Source organism: Apteryx mantelli, chromosome 1 (assembly GCF_036417845.1).
Source record: "Apteryx mantelli isolate bAptMan1 chromosome 1, bAptMan1.hap1, whole genome shotgun sequence".
Classification (NCBI taxonomy): Eukaryota; Metazoa; Chordata; class Aves; order Apterygiformes; family Apterygidae; genus Apteryx; species Apteryx mantelli.
Window position 1 is genome coordinate 39,970,150 of NC_089978.1, and position 17,226 is coordinate 39,987,375.

The 17,226-nt window shown below is 34.9% G+C and overlaps 1 protein-coding gene across 4 annotated transcripts in view; it reads left to right on the forward strand.

Moving 5' to 3' along the window:
- Positions 1 to 16,742, forward strand: part of TDRD3 (tudor domain containing 3) — a 123,138-nt gene extending 106,396 nt beyond the window's left edge. For 2 of the 4 annotated variants that reach the window (XM_067292602.1, XM_067292603.1), the window contains exons 13-14: positions 12,982 to 13,118; positions 16,284 to 16,742. In XM_067292602.1, the coding sequence (XP_067148703.1) occupies positions 12,982 to 13,101 (120 nt within the window). In that variant the 3' untranslated portion in view covers positions 13,102 to 13,118; positions 16,284 to 16,742. The other 2 variants (XM_067292604.1, XM_067292605.1) reach the window with 2 other exon arrangements.
- The last annotated feature ends 484 nt before the right edge of the window (positions 16,743 to 17,226 follow it).

The window sequence follows — 17,226 nt, forward strand, 5'->3', positions numbered from 1 at the left end:
TAAACATCTATCATTACTTGAAGCATCTGCCAAAAATTGGATGAGTTTTAATTTATTGAGAGAGAAAAAGTAGAATGACAAAGATTTTGAGGTTAATTCCATATTCCTTTTAAAAATTGTGCTGTTCAAGAGCTCTTTGCCAAGTGGATTAATTATTTATCTAAGAGTAAGAGCCAGTTAAGCAATAAATTTTTGATGGTTATGTATTTTTTTTTTCATGTTTCATGCATTTTTTATGTATTCTGCACATACTGAACATCAAGTGTAGGCTCTTCTAACTTGGGACATGCCAGCATACAGGAAATACAAGAGACTATCTTAATTGCTCAGAGTGATTGTTTCATATTTTCCTATGGTTAGGAAGCACATTTATCAGTTTCTTATATTTATTCTTTTTTCCTCATCACCCTATATTCTAAATATTTTTATTAGGACCTGGTTAGAAATGTTACTTCTGACTTCTTACTTGGAATCTCTGAACTTATTTCATGTAGGTTCATTGATGTAGGTATAAAATAATAATCTCTTGCTGAAATGATCAAAAAGGTTTGTATAGTTATTTTACGGCATCCTGTCCTCTTTTTTTTTTCCTCCCCATGTTGATCTCTTTTCTGTTGTCCTGGGCACTTCCTTTCTTTCCCTACTTTATCTTTGCTCTTATAGGACTTCCACTATGGGCCAAATGGCATGTAGGAGAAAATGAAAACAGGAGTGTTTTGCTATTGCAGTAATGTTTGTTCCTTTCCTGATGGAGCTCCCTCAGTGTACTTTCTCTCTCTAGGACAGTGATGATGAACCTGCTTGAGTACTGCGGCCAAAAGAGAAATTTTGCAGGAGACGGGATGTGGACTTAGTGGGGTTTCTGTCCTTTCTTTTCCTCTTGGCCCATTCCAGTCTCACTTCTTCTCCCTGCTCACCTAATCTGTCTCCTTTCCCTGGCAGTGAGGAGCTTTTACTTGTCTTTCTTGCTGGCCTCTCCCTTCCTTTCTTTCAGTCTATTGCCTCTTCTCTCATTCTGGCTCTGTCTGACATCCCCTGGGTTATGTCAGCAGTCCTCCGTGCCGAGCGTCGCTGCTGCGGAAGCTCAGAACGCCGCTTGAGGCACGGCGTTCATCGCAATGACAATTGCCACAAATGACATCGTAGGCCACAGAGTTTCATCATCACTGTTCTAGGCGAGGAGAGGAGTTGAGCCCCCAGTGCAAGAACCCTTGGTCTTACCCAGCCAGCTCCAAGCCAGTTAAAGGAGGGGAGCTACTGAGCAAAGATTGATGTCTAGACCTGAAAAAGGACTTCCTAGCACCGTATCATTGGGCGAGCTTCATCAAGGAGGGAAGGGGAGTGCTACAAACGTGAGTAAATTTTAGTTTTTCGGGATTTTTATTATGTAGTGCTTTGCTTCTTGTACAACTGAGACGTTCTTAACTTTGGTCCTAACCTAGTGACTAATTACGTGTAGGCACGACAAATTTGCTGAAGACCAGATTTTAGAGCTTTGATCTATCCTGTAGCAGTTTAAAGATTGATAATATTTATAAGGAGAATATTTTGCCCATTGCAGTTTTTGATACTGTTGTAGAAGTTGTAGGATGGCGTAGCCTGTTTTTTTTTTAAAAAAAATACTGGTTAAAAATAATTAAAAAGTAGGTGAAATTCTGTATATTTTACTTTAAAATGTAAATGTTCAGCATTTATATAATGGAGGGGTACTGACTTTCAAGCTAAGATTTTTTTTTTGCCTTTTTTTTTTAATTGCTGTGGATATGTCCCTGCACCACCTGTAAGCATTTTTTTTTTTTTAATTTAGGATTTGGGATATTTTTGTGTGTTTTAAAATTCTTGTGTGTAAATATTTTTGCCATGTTTTACTTTCTGGATTTGTTTTTGTGCAGTTGGTCATTTATAAGTAAAATCATATACACATTTACTGTGTATATAAACTTCAGTTTGCTGTTGATATTGGGGATATATATGCCAAATTTGGACACACGCAAGTGTGTACGCATGGAATCTCTTTCACCTACACTGTCACCAAAACTCCCTGATCTCCTCCTTTTATTTAGCTTTTGATGATGGCTTCTGCCCTGGCAGCAAAGCATGGATTATTTCTCATGCTATTAGCGTTTTCCTCATTCTGAGTTTTCTATCTGCAGAATTTTCTGGTTACTTGCTAAAATAAGTCCAACTGTAATTTTTTTCTTTTCCCTCCAGAAGTATACGATTTTTCTTAAGAGTGCACTTAGTGCAAGGAAACTGAATGCTGAATTTTCTTCCAAGTCTACACAAGTATTCTTTTGGCAGTATGTTTAGGAGTATTTCTGTACAACCGGTTAAGACTACTTTTGTCATATTTCCAGAGATCTTCATTCAATTTTGTTTTCTGAAATACTGGATGGATACTTTTAAAAATGTTGGGATCGGGCGGAAGAGCATGGAAGGTGTGTGTGGATGTGGGGGCGAGGGATCAACCCTTAACGTGCACCTGATTTCAAAAACTGCCACATTTACTGTCATAACTCCTGCTTACAGCGGGTACTGTTACTGATTTCGTGTCCTTAGGTTCGTTAAGTATTTTGTTGAAAACATATCTCCATTTCCAGTTTGTGGCTTTCTTCTTGCTGAAATGAGAAAATTCTATTTGCTGGATGAAAGTTCTTTTCTATAGATCTCACTTCAGTGTTTCAACTTTTCTTTTAGAAACTATTAAATATAAAGCTGTTAATATTCATAGTTTGATATTTATACTGCTCAGTATGAAGAAGCTTATGTGAATTGAAATTAGCATTCCTTTTATGTTAAGAAGTCAACATAAGCTACTGGTTTTGGAATACGGAATATATGAATAACTTAAATTTGTATTTATATGAGACTTAAAATTCATGATTTTTCTGTATCGAGAACATTCTGACAACTTGCAACAGGAATGTTTGTGTCGCAAGCACAAACCTCACGAGAAGAATTCTACATTTATTTTTATTTGCCACAGGGAGTGACTGCAAGTATGAATACCCTGTGTGATACCCTGAAGGGGAACAGATAAGCTAGCAAAGTGTCTATGGGATAATCATGCCCCAGGCTTACGTTAACCCTAGCTTTATGGAAACTTAATTGGAATGTATACTATTTAGAAAACAAACAAGTGCTTTGTCTTCAAAGTTGAAGAAAAGCAACAAAATGCCAAGAAATGCTTATGTCTGGTTCCAAGTAAACTGCTGTGTTGCTTTTAGCAATCTCAGATTTAAGAATATGATTTCCTTCTTGTCCATCCATCTATTCTGTATTTCTTGATTTTTCTGAAGAATCTCCAAATCTTCTGTCATTTGGTTATTGAGGGTTTCTTGCCTCACAAAAATAAGCATGCTCAAAATGGATGTTGTCCTTAAAGAATCTGTTAGAAATGGCAACTGTAGAATTGTAGTATTGTAAGAAATTGTTTAAAGCTCAGCTGTTTTTGTCACAACTTATTTTCCTTTTCCTCTGCTGAAATGTAATATAATTTTTAAAAAATTAGTAGTGTATATCCAATTTTTTCAGAATTACTGAATATTTATTATAAATTTAGTATCTTAAATTAATATATAACAAGCCTTTTTCCAGTGGGAAGAAATGGTATTAAAGTTTATAGCTTGCTGGAGAAATGCATTGCAAAATTGTATAAAAAATAGGTGAGAAAATATAAAATTGACTTCTGATGTTTTGTTAGTGATGATATCAAAAGAAGAGATTTCTGATTATCAGTTTACTACTTATGCTAAAGAAAGGACTACTCAGGGAAGGGTCAACTTGAAATTTTTATTCCAAAAAGGAGAAGGTAGCGTATTATGGCATAGCTCCATGTGACCCAGTTTTATATGCCAAAGTTAGGACCATATTTATTTGTTGCCTACCTGTATTCAGTAGAAACACAAACATACCCACAGAAGGGTCAATTCCTTTTTCTGAATGTAAATAAGAGAAACCAATGGTTTGTGTGCATGTATCTTCCAGCTCATTAGTCATTATCCTCCTCAGAGGGTACTTTAATGCCAACATGCTTTAATTTGCGAAAGGATGCAACTGTGCACCTGTGTGGGAAAGGGAGGGGAATAGAGGAAACAAGAGTAAGGAAGGAAGCAGTGGGAAGGGAAGGGAAAACAACTCTGTTTTGGCAGTGGCAAGACATCACATTGGTTCAACTGTCCATGGAATTACAACCTGGATGTCAGAAATAGGTTGTTAATTTAAGGTTGTCATATAGTTGATTACTTAGTTTCATCACTTATAAAAGATCTACTTGTAGCATAACAATGTACTTCAAAAGGTGCAGGCAAGAGCTAAGTATCAAGGATAATTGAGTGCACCTGTGGATTTTCATATTAACTTTCTAAATGGCATATTAAAAGATTAAATTTTCATGTAATTAATACTTTATAATTTTGTAATAAAAATAATATTTATTGATTTAAACAGTCATATCCTTACAACTAATTGTGTAGTTTCAGCTGTCAGTGATACATTACTGATATATCTTGTTATCATATGTGTAAGCACGCCAGAAGTATATTTTTCTAAAAATGTAATACTGTAATACTACCCTAACTCCTTTAAGGGTACATTAATAATGCTAATAATTTATAATAATCATTTTAAACATCATGTAGAAGCTGCTGCACTTTCTGAGTACCTATTGACAGCAGTGAGGGGTTGACACTGTACAGGTCTGGCAGTATAACCTTGAATCATGGTTGTCCCTCTTACTCACATTTTAGCTCAGAAATCTGTATGGATATGTAATTTCTAGGCCCAGTCTAATATAGACATGTTGTGTGCAATGAAAAAATTTGTGTATGTCCACGCTAGAGAAAGGCATGAGAGATTACTCTGTGAGAGGAACTGTTATTTCAAATAATATGCCTACTTTGCAGAGAAAATTGATCAAGAATAAATAAGCTGACTTATTCTGTAATAGACACTTCAAAAAATGTTGTTCCCACAAAGTCAGTACTTGGTTAGACCTAAGATCCCTGAAAAATCTTTACATTACTGATAATTTCTACTTGGAATATTCACACCTCATTTGATAGTAATTTTTGAAATTATGCCCTAATTCTACTCTAAGTTGATATAACTTAAAAGTTATGCTTTTAATAAAAAGTAAAAACTATTTTTTTGCATTTAAGTGTTCAGATAAAACCTTATTAAAAGTTTAAGGGAAGATTCTAGACACTTTAGCCTATATATTTTCTTCCAAGTATGCATAACTGAATTTCTAGTAAATAAATAAATAAATTCAAGTAAATAACACCTTTTAAATAACAAAAATAGTTATCTACCTCTTCAGTGTTTCTTATTTTAGCTTTCTGTATATTGTGTAATATACTGCAATTTTAAAGATTAAGTTTAGCTTTTTGTAGAAAATCTGCCAATTTTTCAATATGGTTTTAGTCTGTTTGTGGGTTGGGTTTTTTTGGCTTTTTTGATGCAGCAGGAGAATCTTATAGTCTACTTTACATTCATACAAGTATGGGTAAGTAGGAACCACAAAAATCAAAGCTTTGAGTACTCAAGGAGATCAACACTGGATGACTAGGCAAAGGAAGGGAGGCTTAGGAAAGGAGTTTAACCAGGAAAGCAAGAGACCACTTGGTGAGCTAACAGCAGGAGACAGCTGTTGCTGAAATAGCAGGCAGCATGAAAGAGACGCAAAATCTGGACCAGGAAATGGAGTTGAAACGCACATGACAGAGAAGTTAATTTTGCAAGGAAGGAAACACTCTTTTTAGTGAGTCCAGCAAGTTTTTCATGCCTTGAGTATGTGAGTGAAGCTTAAACTGATAAAATGGCTTGCCATTACTGAAAATGAAAATGTCTTATGCTGTTTTTGCCTTCTGTCTCTTCTTTGTCCAGTTTTTCTTGACCCCACACTGCTCCTCTGGGCCCTCCTTGCACAGACTCTGGTGCTTATCCCTTAACAGCCCACAGAAAACTGTACACTTTCTTGTGGCAAGAGTTCTCTATATATTAACAGGTTGAAATGTCGTAGCAGAAGGACCCAGTGAATGGAGCAGAACTTTCTGCCCCGAAGCAGGAAAGGAAGGAGGACTAGTGGAAGGCCACCTATTTGTAGGTGGAAACTGTGGGAGCTGCTAAGTCGTAACATGCAGCTGCATCCTAAATATACATGAGCAGAACACGTAGCAGTCAAAACTTGTATGTGTAATCCATAACTTCTGTCCCGCTCTTTACTGTCATCACCCATTCCTTTTGCTGTAAGTCATAATGTTCTCAGAAATTATGCAAGCAATAATAAAACCTATAATACATGTAACTATTCTGATTATGATCTTGTAAGTCTAGGCTCAGACTTACTGTATTTGGATCACTCTGTAAATTCATCTTTCTCTCAAAGGTTCAGAACAAGGTATTCGGGCACTGTGGATCTGACTCAAAACGAGTACTCACCTCAAGAACTGCACATACATGAAAGTTTCTAAACATTTCTTTGAATGCTCTGAAAGAAATCTTGCAATTGAAATTTATTGAGAAAGCTTTTTGTAAGATATATATTTGCTTTGCTTTAATATTGTTAATTTTAAGGGTTATTAAAATCTTTTTAACTGTTGGGTTTATGGCTGCATTCTGCAGCTGTGAAATCAGTTGAATTTTTGAAATACTGCTAGTCAACTGGCTGGACTGACGTTACCTGCTCATTCACTAAGATCGGCTCATAAAGTACAGTGGTGGTGCAAGCTCTTCAAATTCAGGATATGTGGGCCCAACAAATAACACTGAGTATGCATGTATTCCTGTTTCTATGCTTATTAAATTCCTGTCTTTCTTATGAGATGGATCAAAGATATCAGTAGTAAGAGTAGATTTTTATTGCAAAATTTTGAATAGAGGCTGAAATTCCAAAGAGCTTATACTTCCCTTCTTAGTCTAAAAGTATTCAAATATTCTTTGTGAATGTGCTGTGAAAAGCTTAAAACTTTGAATAAAATATTTGGGTAAGGCAGTGATATTCTCCCTGGGAGACACAGAAGTAGCTAAGATTAATTGTCTGTTGTTGAGCTTCTTTTGAAGTGATGACTTAACAGTTAAATACACTTTTACTGGGGTAGAAATTTGCATTAGCACCTTCTATTTGCTTACTTCTATACAAAACTGCTGCCTTATGGTAGTAAGTCAGGTTAGCAACTAATGGATTATTATTCTGAGCATGCACATCAGAACATATCTTGGTTTACATATAGTTGACAGATCGGGTTTTGGAGGCTTTCATGGCTACCAGCCAGGTTAACTTCTCTTATTACATTGGATTTTGTTGCTGTTTCTTAGAGATACTAACTTTTCTAGGTTGATCTAGGAGGTTGTGCCACTGGTAACAGGTCAGTATGCACTCTTCCAGGCAAATGATATAGATACTACAGCTAAACTCTGGTCCAGGGCACTGTTGGATCCAAACCTATTAATATAATACTTGTGTTAAAACTACAGATATGCTTTCTGTTTTAAGATTAGTTGAAATCTCAATAGCATGTGAGGGTATTAAAATAATAGCCTTTGTTAATCTTCATAAGCTTTTAATGATAATTTTTATGGGTTGTTTATAAAGTCTTTTTCCTCCAAGGCTTTACAACTACTTAGTTATAAATCAGATTTTTGTCTTTTTCCTACAAGATGTATTTTTTGGTATTCATTTTTATTCAAAGAAAATCACCTGCCCTTGGATTGGATTTAGATTGCTGTGCTTTGGGCATAGTACTTCATACAGCATTTCAAGCCCTTGAGTCACAGACATTCGTAGATGAAGTGCTTGATGCTGATGACTTAACTCTTGATGAAGGAAATTCATAGAAGGTTAGAGAAAATACTTTGATAAGTGTGTCTGAGTTCAGCTGTTCTCAGTATCTCAATTTTAAGTACCTAAAGAATTCTGATATCCTCCACCCTCTCTCTCTCATGCCGTTCTAACCTGTTACTACAATAATTTCCTTATGCATTTCCTTGTTTTTTGTTTGTTGTTGTTGTTGTTTGTTTTTTTCCTTCCCTATGAACCTGTCAGTTTTCAGTATTTCCTGCAGTTGTGCTAAGTGATGGTAGTTGAAGTTCAGGGGACATTGCCCAAGGTAGGCATCATACGAACACTAGGAAACACAATTCCTGCCCCCAGGATGTTAGGCAAATAGTGTACAATAAGCCTAAGAGATGGAGAAAATCAAATGTATATGTTTCTAGAGTGGTTCACTAGCATAAAACCTCTATAGGTAATGGAAGGAGAATGGAAATAGCCTAGGAGGGGAGATGGTAGCGCACAGAGGTTTGTGGCCACCTTGGCTTTATGAAATGCAATCCAGATCTTATATTGATAAGGAGGTAGGAAAAGGAATAATTTAGAACGAGTCAAAAGCAACTGACAAATAGAAAGCAAGGAGCAAGTAAGACTGGAAAAATAGGGTTAATGGCAAGGTACGTGAACTAAGTGACTGCAGAGTTATAACGGAAGACATGTAGATGATTGAAATTTGTTTTAGGCAGAAGAATAGAAGAAACAAGGAAGTAAATATTAGAGATCATAAATTTTAACTACAAAGAGTGGATGCTGTTCCAGAAGAGGGAAGAGAGTTTTGAGCATGGAAGGGAGGGATTTAACTGTAAAGGAGATAAAGGAGATGGACCCAGAAAAATGGTCAAGTAGGATATAAAATAAAATAAAAAAGGAGGCAATAAAAAAGGAGGACAGAATAGCAGTGGTGTGTTGAGAGTCACTGATCAAGAAATGGTGGAAGAGAAGATACAATTACTTCTAAAACAAGAAGCCATGCTTAAAAAAGATAGGGCTTGGCAAATCATTATTTTGAAGAAACTTGGATCCTATTTGAGATCAAATAAATGCATAAGACCAGAGAAACAGATGACAAGGTGTATGACATGAAGATGGCAAAAATGTCAGCAAAGATGATCAATAACCGTGTGTTTGTGGGGGCGAGCAGCTACACATAGAGAAGTAGTACAGAACTGTTGAAAGGTGTTCTGTTGCTAATTCTTCTTATTTATTGCAATGCCCATTTTTATTACACTCAAAGCTTCAAAAAAGTGAATTTGATTTTCACATTTCATTACTGTCTATTGTAATAAAACTACTGGAGCTGAAATGCGTGTAACTGAAGTGTTCATCCTATATATAAAGACAAACATGTCAAAACAAATATATGTAAGACAAATTCTAATTTTAATTTGGTTTGATTAAGTCCAAAGGATCAACGACATTAACTTCTATGAGTTTTGATGAAGACTTGCTGCTACAGAAATTTACTCTGATATACTTATCCTCAGTAAGAGGCTGCATTTGTTATAGGTGAAAGGCGATGCAGTAACCTGTTTAATTTCTGATCTTTTTGAGCAAAGACTATCAAGGTTACAAAGAAATTCAAATGTCTAATTCATTCCAGTCTCTTGAAAACATCAGTATGCATTGCTAAGCTTTCAGTCATGCATAGATGTCAATTTGTCTTCCAGTTTTGGAGAAATCCAAATATCCAGCAGAGGAAAGTTCAACATTTTTTCTTCTTGAGAAGAGTAATCTCTTTTATTTTAGATTGAAGCTTTGGCAAAGAATTTTTAGAAATGATGTAATTATGTCTTTGGTTTCCTCTTTAGCAAATAATATGAAAACTTTTTATCTCAACTGTTCAGGTTGCTTAGAGTATACTGAAAGAGTGGGAGGTATTTATATCACTTAACTTTAGCCATCTGGTTTAGCTTTAAAAATTTAGATGTTGGTTTTTATAAGTTTCCTTGTCAATGATGGGAGACTACTTCACATACTAAATCGAGTCTGGAGTAGACCTATGAAAGTCATAGCGTAAATTTTCCTAAAAAGTTGATGAGTGGAAAGGTGACAACATTTGGTGATTATGCAGGTGGTGTAGGGCTGACAGGATTGGAAAACGCATATGTCTGCATTTCGTTGTTTTTTTGTTGTTGTTGTTGTTGTTGTTTTTTAAGATGAACAGACCCATTACCTTCAATTTAGCCATACCATTTACATAGCAAGCAGTTCTGTGGTACTGAGAAACTGAGCAATAAAATGACAGCTGAAAAGGCAAGTCCAAAAGGGATGTACTTTTGGCTTGTCGACGATTTTTCTCATTTTGATAATATTTATAATTATCCAGGTTCAAACATCTTCACTAATGTTAATTGAATGCTGCAACATTAAGCTGACATGGTCATATGCTTATATCATTAACCCAGAAACTGAGGTGAAAAGATTTAAGTACTTTTCTCAGTGTCAAAAAAGGAGTAGGAACAAAGCCAGAATCTCTAATCTCTCCCACTTTTAAACTTTTAAGACCCACTTTTAGACCATTTTAAGGTCTTATGATTAAAGAAAAAATCTTATGATTGTCTTTTACAATTTTGACTAAAAACAAACAAACAAACAAACAAAAAATGCTAGAGGTTTGGGAATATATAAAACAAATAACCTTAGTAAGTACTGACCAACTTCTCCGACAGGAAAGCATTCCTGCTTTGTCATATGTATTGCATGCTTTTGGATACATTTATTATGTTAAGGCTAAAGAAAAAGGTCCAGACTCTTTTCAGAGATGAAGATAGTTGCAGCCTAAGGATAGTTTCCTCTAACTAGAGAGTCTCTCCCTTTCACAACTGTGCTTCTGTTTAACCAAAGTCATTTGCTTATTTCAGGAGTTTGTTTTATCTTTGGTGTAAAATAGGAGCAGTTGTCCAAATGATGAAAACCTACCATTTTTCTTCCTGCCTCATGTTCCTACAGGACTCTTCCTGCTCTTGCTGTAATTACTATGAATGTTCTATGTCAATAATGTGTCATCAGAATACATTTCCTGGTATTCGGGGGGGGGGGGAATTAATATCAAATTCCTTAGCTCTGCTTTTCTGTTTTTTTCTTTTGGATAATCAGTGTCTCTGAAATTCTTCATGTGAGGGATTTTATAGTACTGGATGCAGTAAAACAGGTAGAGCACTGACCTGAAGTAAGCTTTATGGCAGAATGCCACAGTTCTCGGCACTTGGCTACAGTCAAGATAGAAGATTTAGATCAATTAACTTGTACGTGACTGTGCTGGAAATCTGCTTTCTTTTCTCTGCAGTTATTGCAGAGTGTCTTCCTATGTAGCGCTTAATCAGTGGTTCTGGAAGTCTAGCTGTGACCACAGACATGCCTTATAAATAAGAGACCTTAACCTGAAGAGCAAGTGTGTCAGACACTTATTTTAGAAATGCATGTTTATCAACAGACAAGTTGATTCTGAAGGGGTGTTGTTTCTTGAGTAAGATTTGACTTTTTACGAAGGAAAGAAAGTTAGATTGTGGAGATTCCTTTCCGTCTCTTATAATGAAGTATTTTCCTGCTGTGATTCGCTTTTTGGTCAGTAAGTGTATGCTGTATTGTAAGACAGTTCCTAAATGTTGGGACTGTCAATAAATTTTTATGAATCATTAGCTGTTCTTGGTGTGTGTTCCTGTATGTTCCTATATTCCGTGTGAAAGGGAATTCTGGGCTATATACTCAGCGTGATTTCCCAGAAGTGGATTTTTTGCACCATATTCCCTCTAGACCTAGTATTTCCCTGTAGACTTTTGTTAATCTTCGCTGTACTAAGCTGTACGTTAGCCTTTTTCTGTTTGTTTGCAGTTATAGATTATATCAACTGAAGACTTAAAATAATTCAAAAGGAGCTGTCTAAAACATATGCAGCTTAATACATAGTATCATATGTGTCCAAAATACAATGTTTTGTTGAGTTTAATGCCCTCTTTGAACAGAAGAGTATTGGATTCTTTGGGGGGAAAGGGGAGGCAGGAATTATTGTCATCAGCAATGAAAGTAAACAAATCAAAAACAAATCTGTTTCCAATGTTTAATTATTTTCCGCACTACAAATTCTGTTGTCTGCCCCAGTGTGATTTTAGGATGTTAAAGAAATACAATTATAACTGCTTCCCTGAGAAACCATTTGACAATCGTATTCTCATGTTCAGGAACATTTTCTTGACATTCATCCTAAACTTTTGTTTTTCTGTTTCTTTGTTATAAACTCTAGTGCTCTAAAAATTCTTCTCTATCTTTAGTGTGTATTCCCTTAAATAATCTACCAGGTGAATGATTTCAGTATTTCTTTCAGTATTTTCAGTATTTCTTTTGGTATTTTATTTCAGTATTTCTTGGCTAAACTAAATATTTAGCTATTTTAATCTTCCATTGTAAATCATTCTCCGGACTCTTAATAATTGTTTTTGTTCTTCTCTGAGCTCCCTGTAATTTGTCAGTATCTTTGTGGTATTAAGATGCCCAAGAGTGAATGAAATATTGCAAACTTGTAATTAACTCTCATTATTCAGAGGCTATGTTTATTATTGCTGCATGTAGTAAATACATATCAAAATTACTGTCCACTATTACTTGTAGAGTTTTTTCAATATTACTGCTTCACAGATTTGTATCTTCTTCTGTTTCAGACATGTGCGTCTAGAATATATGTTGTCAGATTTTGTTGCTTGCATTTTCATTCCCTAATTCTTTTATTTTGTTTCACACACATTCTGCAACTCCCAAAAGGTGATTTTTTTTCTCCTGCTCTAGCAGGTCATGTAGGTTATCTTACTTCTTGAGTTTGTTGCCTGTATGACTCTGAGAAAATAATTTTGGTTTCCTACATATGCTTCTTTGCAAGTATTTAATAGCTTCTGCCACTGCCTTGGGGAATTGTATTTTGAAATGCTCCACCTCGTTTTTGTTATCTTTCCTAGGTTTGAAAAAGGGAGCTACTCACTCCCAGTATGTCACTGATTTTCTTAAATGGTCATCAGCACAGAAGTAGCAGTTCCTATGCATGCATTCATTTATACATGTTTGTGTGTGTGTGTATATGTATGTGTGTGTATATTCATATACTTACTCATGTATAATTCATTTGTCTACTCTTCATTTAAAACAATGCTATTTACCTGCAGGAGGAGGATGAAGAAACATATGAACAAACTCTAGAGTTCCGCAGAGGAGGTGATGGTCAGCCTAGACGGTCCACACGACCTACTCAACAGTTTTATCAACCCCCAAGAGCTAGAAACTGATTAATAAGAATTAAAAGGTAAATACATGATACTGGCATTTTATTTATGGGTGTAGATTTCAAGAAAAGTATATCTGAATTGTTATATATTTGAGTATTCCTCATTTTTTGTGATGTTTGTGAGAGAACTTCCTACAGCTTTGCCAGTAGTAGGTTGGTATAGGGGCACTGACCATTGAGTTGAAGGTAATGAACATAATGAAAAAATAAATTTTTATAGTTATCATTATATGAACAAATACCCTCTTTAAAATTCCTAGAAGAATGTTGTTTCTCATTTAAAAAAAAAAAAGTGATACTAAGCAAACAGTAATGCATGTATGACCGACTGTTTAATAGTGGTAATCTATTTATAAATTGTAAGGCAAAAGCCCAAATCACAGTGATTCCCACACCTACAGAGAACTATTGATAATAAATCTGTCTCATCATTTAAAAGATTCATAGTTGTGCCTTCTCAGTTTAGAAACCCCTCTTTGCAATCACCTACATGGAAGATGCATTTGGCAGTTGGTCCTGAATTTTTTTAGTGATATGGATGTTTTTACGTTATAGGAGGTGGATATCTATTTTTCTCTGGATTTTCTAGTTGTAGGAAGAGACTGAATATACCTGCAGGAAGCGGGAAGACAAAAAAAAATAAAAATGAATAAAAATGCTTTGGAAAATAACTCTATATTTGTATGTATTATGGAGAGACTTGTATGATATGAGCAACCTTTTACTTGATACTTTTAAACTTGGTAGCAGCAGTGATTTTTCTCTTTTTCCACATACATTGGGCTAGCTTCTTCCCTGAAGCACGTGGATGCAGTCCCTGCTGCATTTGGATTGTCTACCTCTGTTCATGGTCCAATATGCTAGCTTTTATGAGCCATGTATGTAAATAAATGTTTTTTCTATCATTTTGCTTTAGCATGAAAAGTAGAATTTGCAATTCTAACATTAAAATCTATGATTTGGTGACCTCGCCATTGAATGATGAGATACAGATCCTAATCATATTCACCATACTCTGACTCTTGAAGATATACTTGAAGCTATAGTTTATTAATTAGTAGAAATGTGGGGATTATATATCACATTCAGAAGATACAATATCCCTGATATTTACATTTAGAAATTTAAAAAGGCCAATCAGATAAACCAATTGTAATTCTTTCACTAACCAAATCAAGTACTGCATCCATCTTACTTGTGGATCTTCTAAATCCTTTATTCTAAATGGTTGATTAAAAGTTTGTTCTGAATAAAAAAAAATTGTGGTCACATTCTGTTTTGTGAACATCTACCATGTACCTTTGTCTTGTATCTGATTTTTTTTTTCTATTAGTTTCTTTGTTTTTACTAAGCTTTTTTAAGTTCCTTTCATTGCTGTAATCCTCCTCCATTCATGTGACTGAACAGGTGCTGTGGGTCTCTATAGCTTTTGATATTTCTGACATGTAATAATAAAAGATTTTGCTTGTTTGATCATATGCTAAAATACCTTCATTTGGGGGAGTACTGGCAATGTAAGGAGCAAAATTTATTCCTGACTCTTTTTTTTTTACTCTATAATACACTATTTTTTCACTTATCATTCAATTTTCTATTTTAAGTAAATATATCAATCAGCATCAGTAAACATTTCATGTGATAATTATAAAGCAGGCAAAAACACTTCTGGTGTATGCATTGAGTTGAGTTCTAAACTAACTCTTACTGGCTCAGAAAAGTGTCATTTCATTAGCTTAGCTAATGAAATTTGAACTCAGTGTAGAGGACAGTCAAAAACATTTTTGTGTCTTTAGGTAATTTTGGTATTTCTCAAATTTTACAATGTAAATCTGGAAAACTGTTTTTTGCTTTGGTCAGCTGAGAGGAGAGGCAATAGAGACATCCAGAGAGATTCATAGTAACTCCTGTGTCCCAAGGAGAGTGAATTAACTGTTCACAAGTAAGGAACAACTTTACTAAGGTGCAGGTTGTTATTCCTTGCAAGTTTTCTTGCACCTTGTTTTGACAATTCTAGCAGGATCCTGATTTAAATTGACTGCCAATATCATTTGTCAAAAAATATCATAAAGGGGTTAGATTCAGGTTGTGAATAGTGTCAGTAAAGCAAATTTAAAGGCATTTGTCAATAAGTAGCAATGATCTTTTCCAGGAAAAAAAAAAGAAATTCTGGCAAGAAATTGTGAGGCAAGAGATGCCTTCTACATAGGACCTGGGGGCGGAAAGGATTACTTAATCTTAGCTAGCTTCTGTATTAGTTCCAGTCAAAACAAACCTTTATTTAATCTAGAATTTGTAATGTGGATTTTTTTTTTCTCTGTCAGTGTGTTATAGTGAATGTTTTGAAGACTGAACGGCCTGTTCCTTTCTCTTAAAGAAGGTGTCATTTGGGGTCATCTCTGAATAGCATCAAAACCTGGAAAATTTTCCCCAGCTTAAGAACGCTGTATTGAATCTTTTTGAGGATAAAAGTATTGTAGTGCTGTATCCAGGAGCTGTATCTGTGTGATATAGACTACCTTTCCCCTGGTAGATTTGCCTTCTGAATTTTGTGTGGAGTCCATTATAACTGAACCCATTTAGAGCATTGCATTGAGACTCCTTGGACTCATTGTGGATTGTTTAGAGTATGAGTCAAATACTAGTTTTAACAGGTTTATAAAATAAGATATTCTCCTAGAGAATAAAGATACAAGAATTGATTCTAACTTCAATAAAAATACCTCCTGAGTTTACATTTCCTGGGTTAGAATGTCATGATAGTATGAAAAAGAAGGGGAGCAAGTAATCAGAAATGTGCGTTTTGAAGGATCATTGCTTTGGAGGAGCTTGAAAGGACCTAAGAGTTCTTGGTCATAATTTGTTTCTTGGGTTTTCCTTTGCTCAGTAACAGAATTAATCTACACCTTGTCAAACTTGCTATAAAATCTGTGTTGAAGTCCTTTCCAATGGAGAAATCACATTTTTGTAAGAGTCATTGCCTAAAAGTGTTCTTTCCTGTATTATACCAATCATATCTATTGCATTGGAGTGCAACCTTCTGATTTAATCTTTTGAAGACTTATATCTCTGTAAGTACAAAATAATAGATATATACTCTATTGGAGAAAAAAAAAAGCAGTAAAGCTTATGTTGCACAAAGAGCAGAGAGTTTTTGTGCTTATCTATTGTATTTTTTTCATTTAGCAATCTTCTCGGGGTGGGGGGAAATTCACTGGCAGCTCCAGCTTGCTGAAGACTTTTAGAAGAACTTCTGGCTTTTACCAAGCAACAGGTTGGAACAAAGAAAGCTGGTGTGAGCAGAAGGAATTCAGAGCTGACACCTCAAAAGAGACTTTTTTAAAGTTCTTAGTTATATGAAGCTGAATACTTTTTACATATGAAAGAAGCAAATTGTCATTGCTGCCATCAATAAAACCACAGTGCACTATTCTATTCTTTGCCTTGTATTCTTTTTACTGAGCCTTCATTGTTAGTTTACATAATAATTATGTATTATGATTTGTATTAATTTTGAATTGATTTTTGTTCTAATCCTGCATCTGGTAAAGTAAAAGTACAAATTTCTATTGTCTCAAAAGCAGGCAAGATTGCACCTCTGATTTAGATTTTAGGGTAACATTAATAAAATCTTTTACAAATCCAGCTAATTATTGTAAAGTGAATTTTTGAATACATTTTGACTCTTTTGTGTGTTTCTCTTCCAAAGTTGCTGAAGGCCAAAATATGGAATTTGTCTATTATGTCGTTCATGAACTCTGACTGAAAGGTTGATGGAAAAAAATATCGGTCAGTGTTTCAAACTTTGTTTTCTAAATAATTTTAAGTAAATATTTTCTTTTTAGAAATATTTATATCATAAAAATAGAAACGTTTCTAAGACAGCAAAGTAGTTTAAACTGAAACCACCAAAAAATGCATATGAACGTTTAAAACAAGTGTGTGTGCATGTGCTTGCTCTTGCATGCGCGCTCTCTCCTGCTCTCACCCCCCCCAACACACACACTTGAACTGTTGAACCATAGGTTCTGAATTTTTTGTAGCTTTAAATTTCACTTTTATTGCTTCATATTACTAGAATTTCTTCAATTATCAATGAAACTTGAAGAATCTTATATTGCCAGCTCTA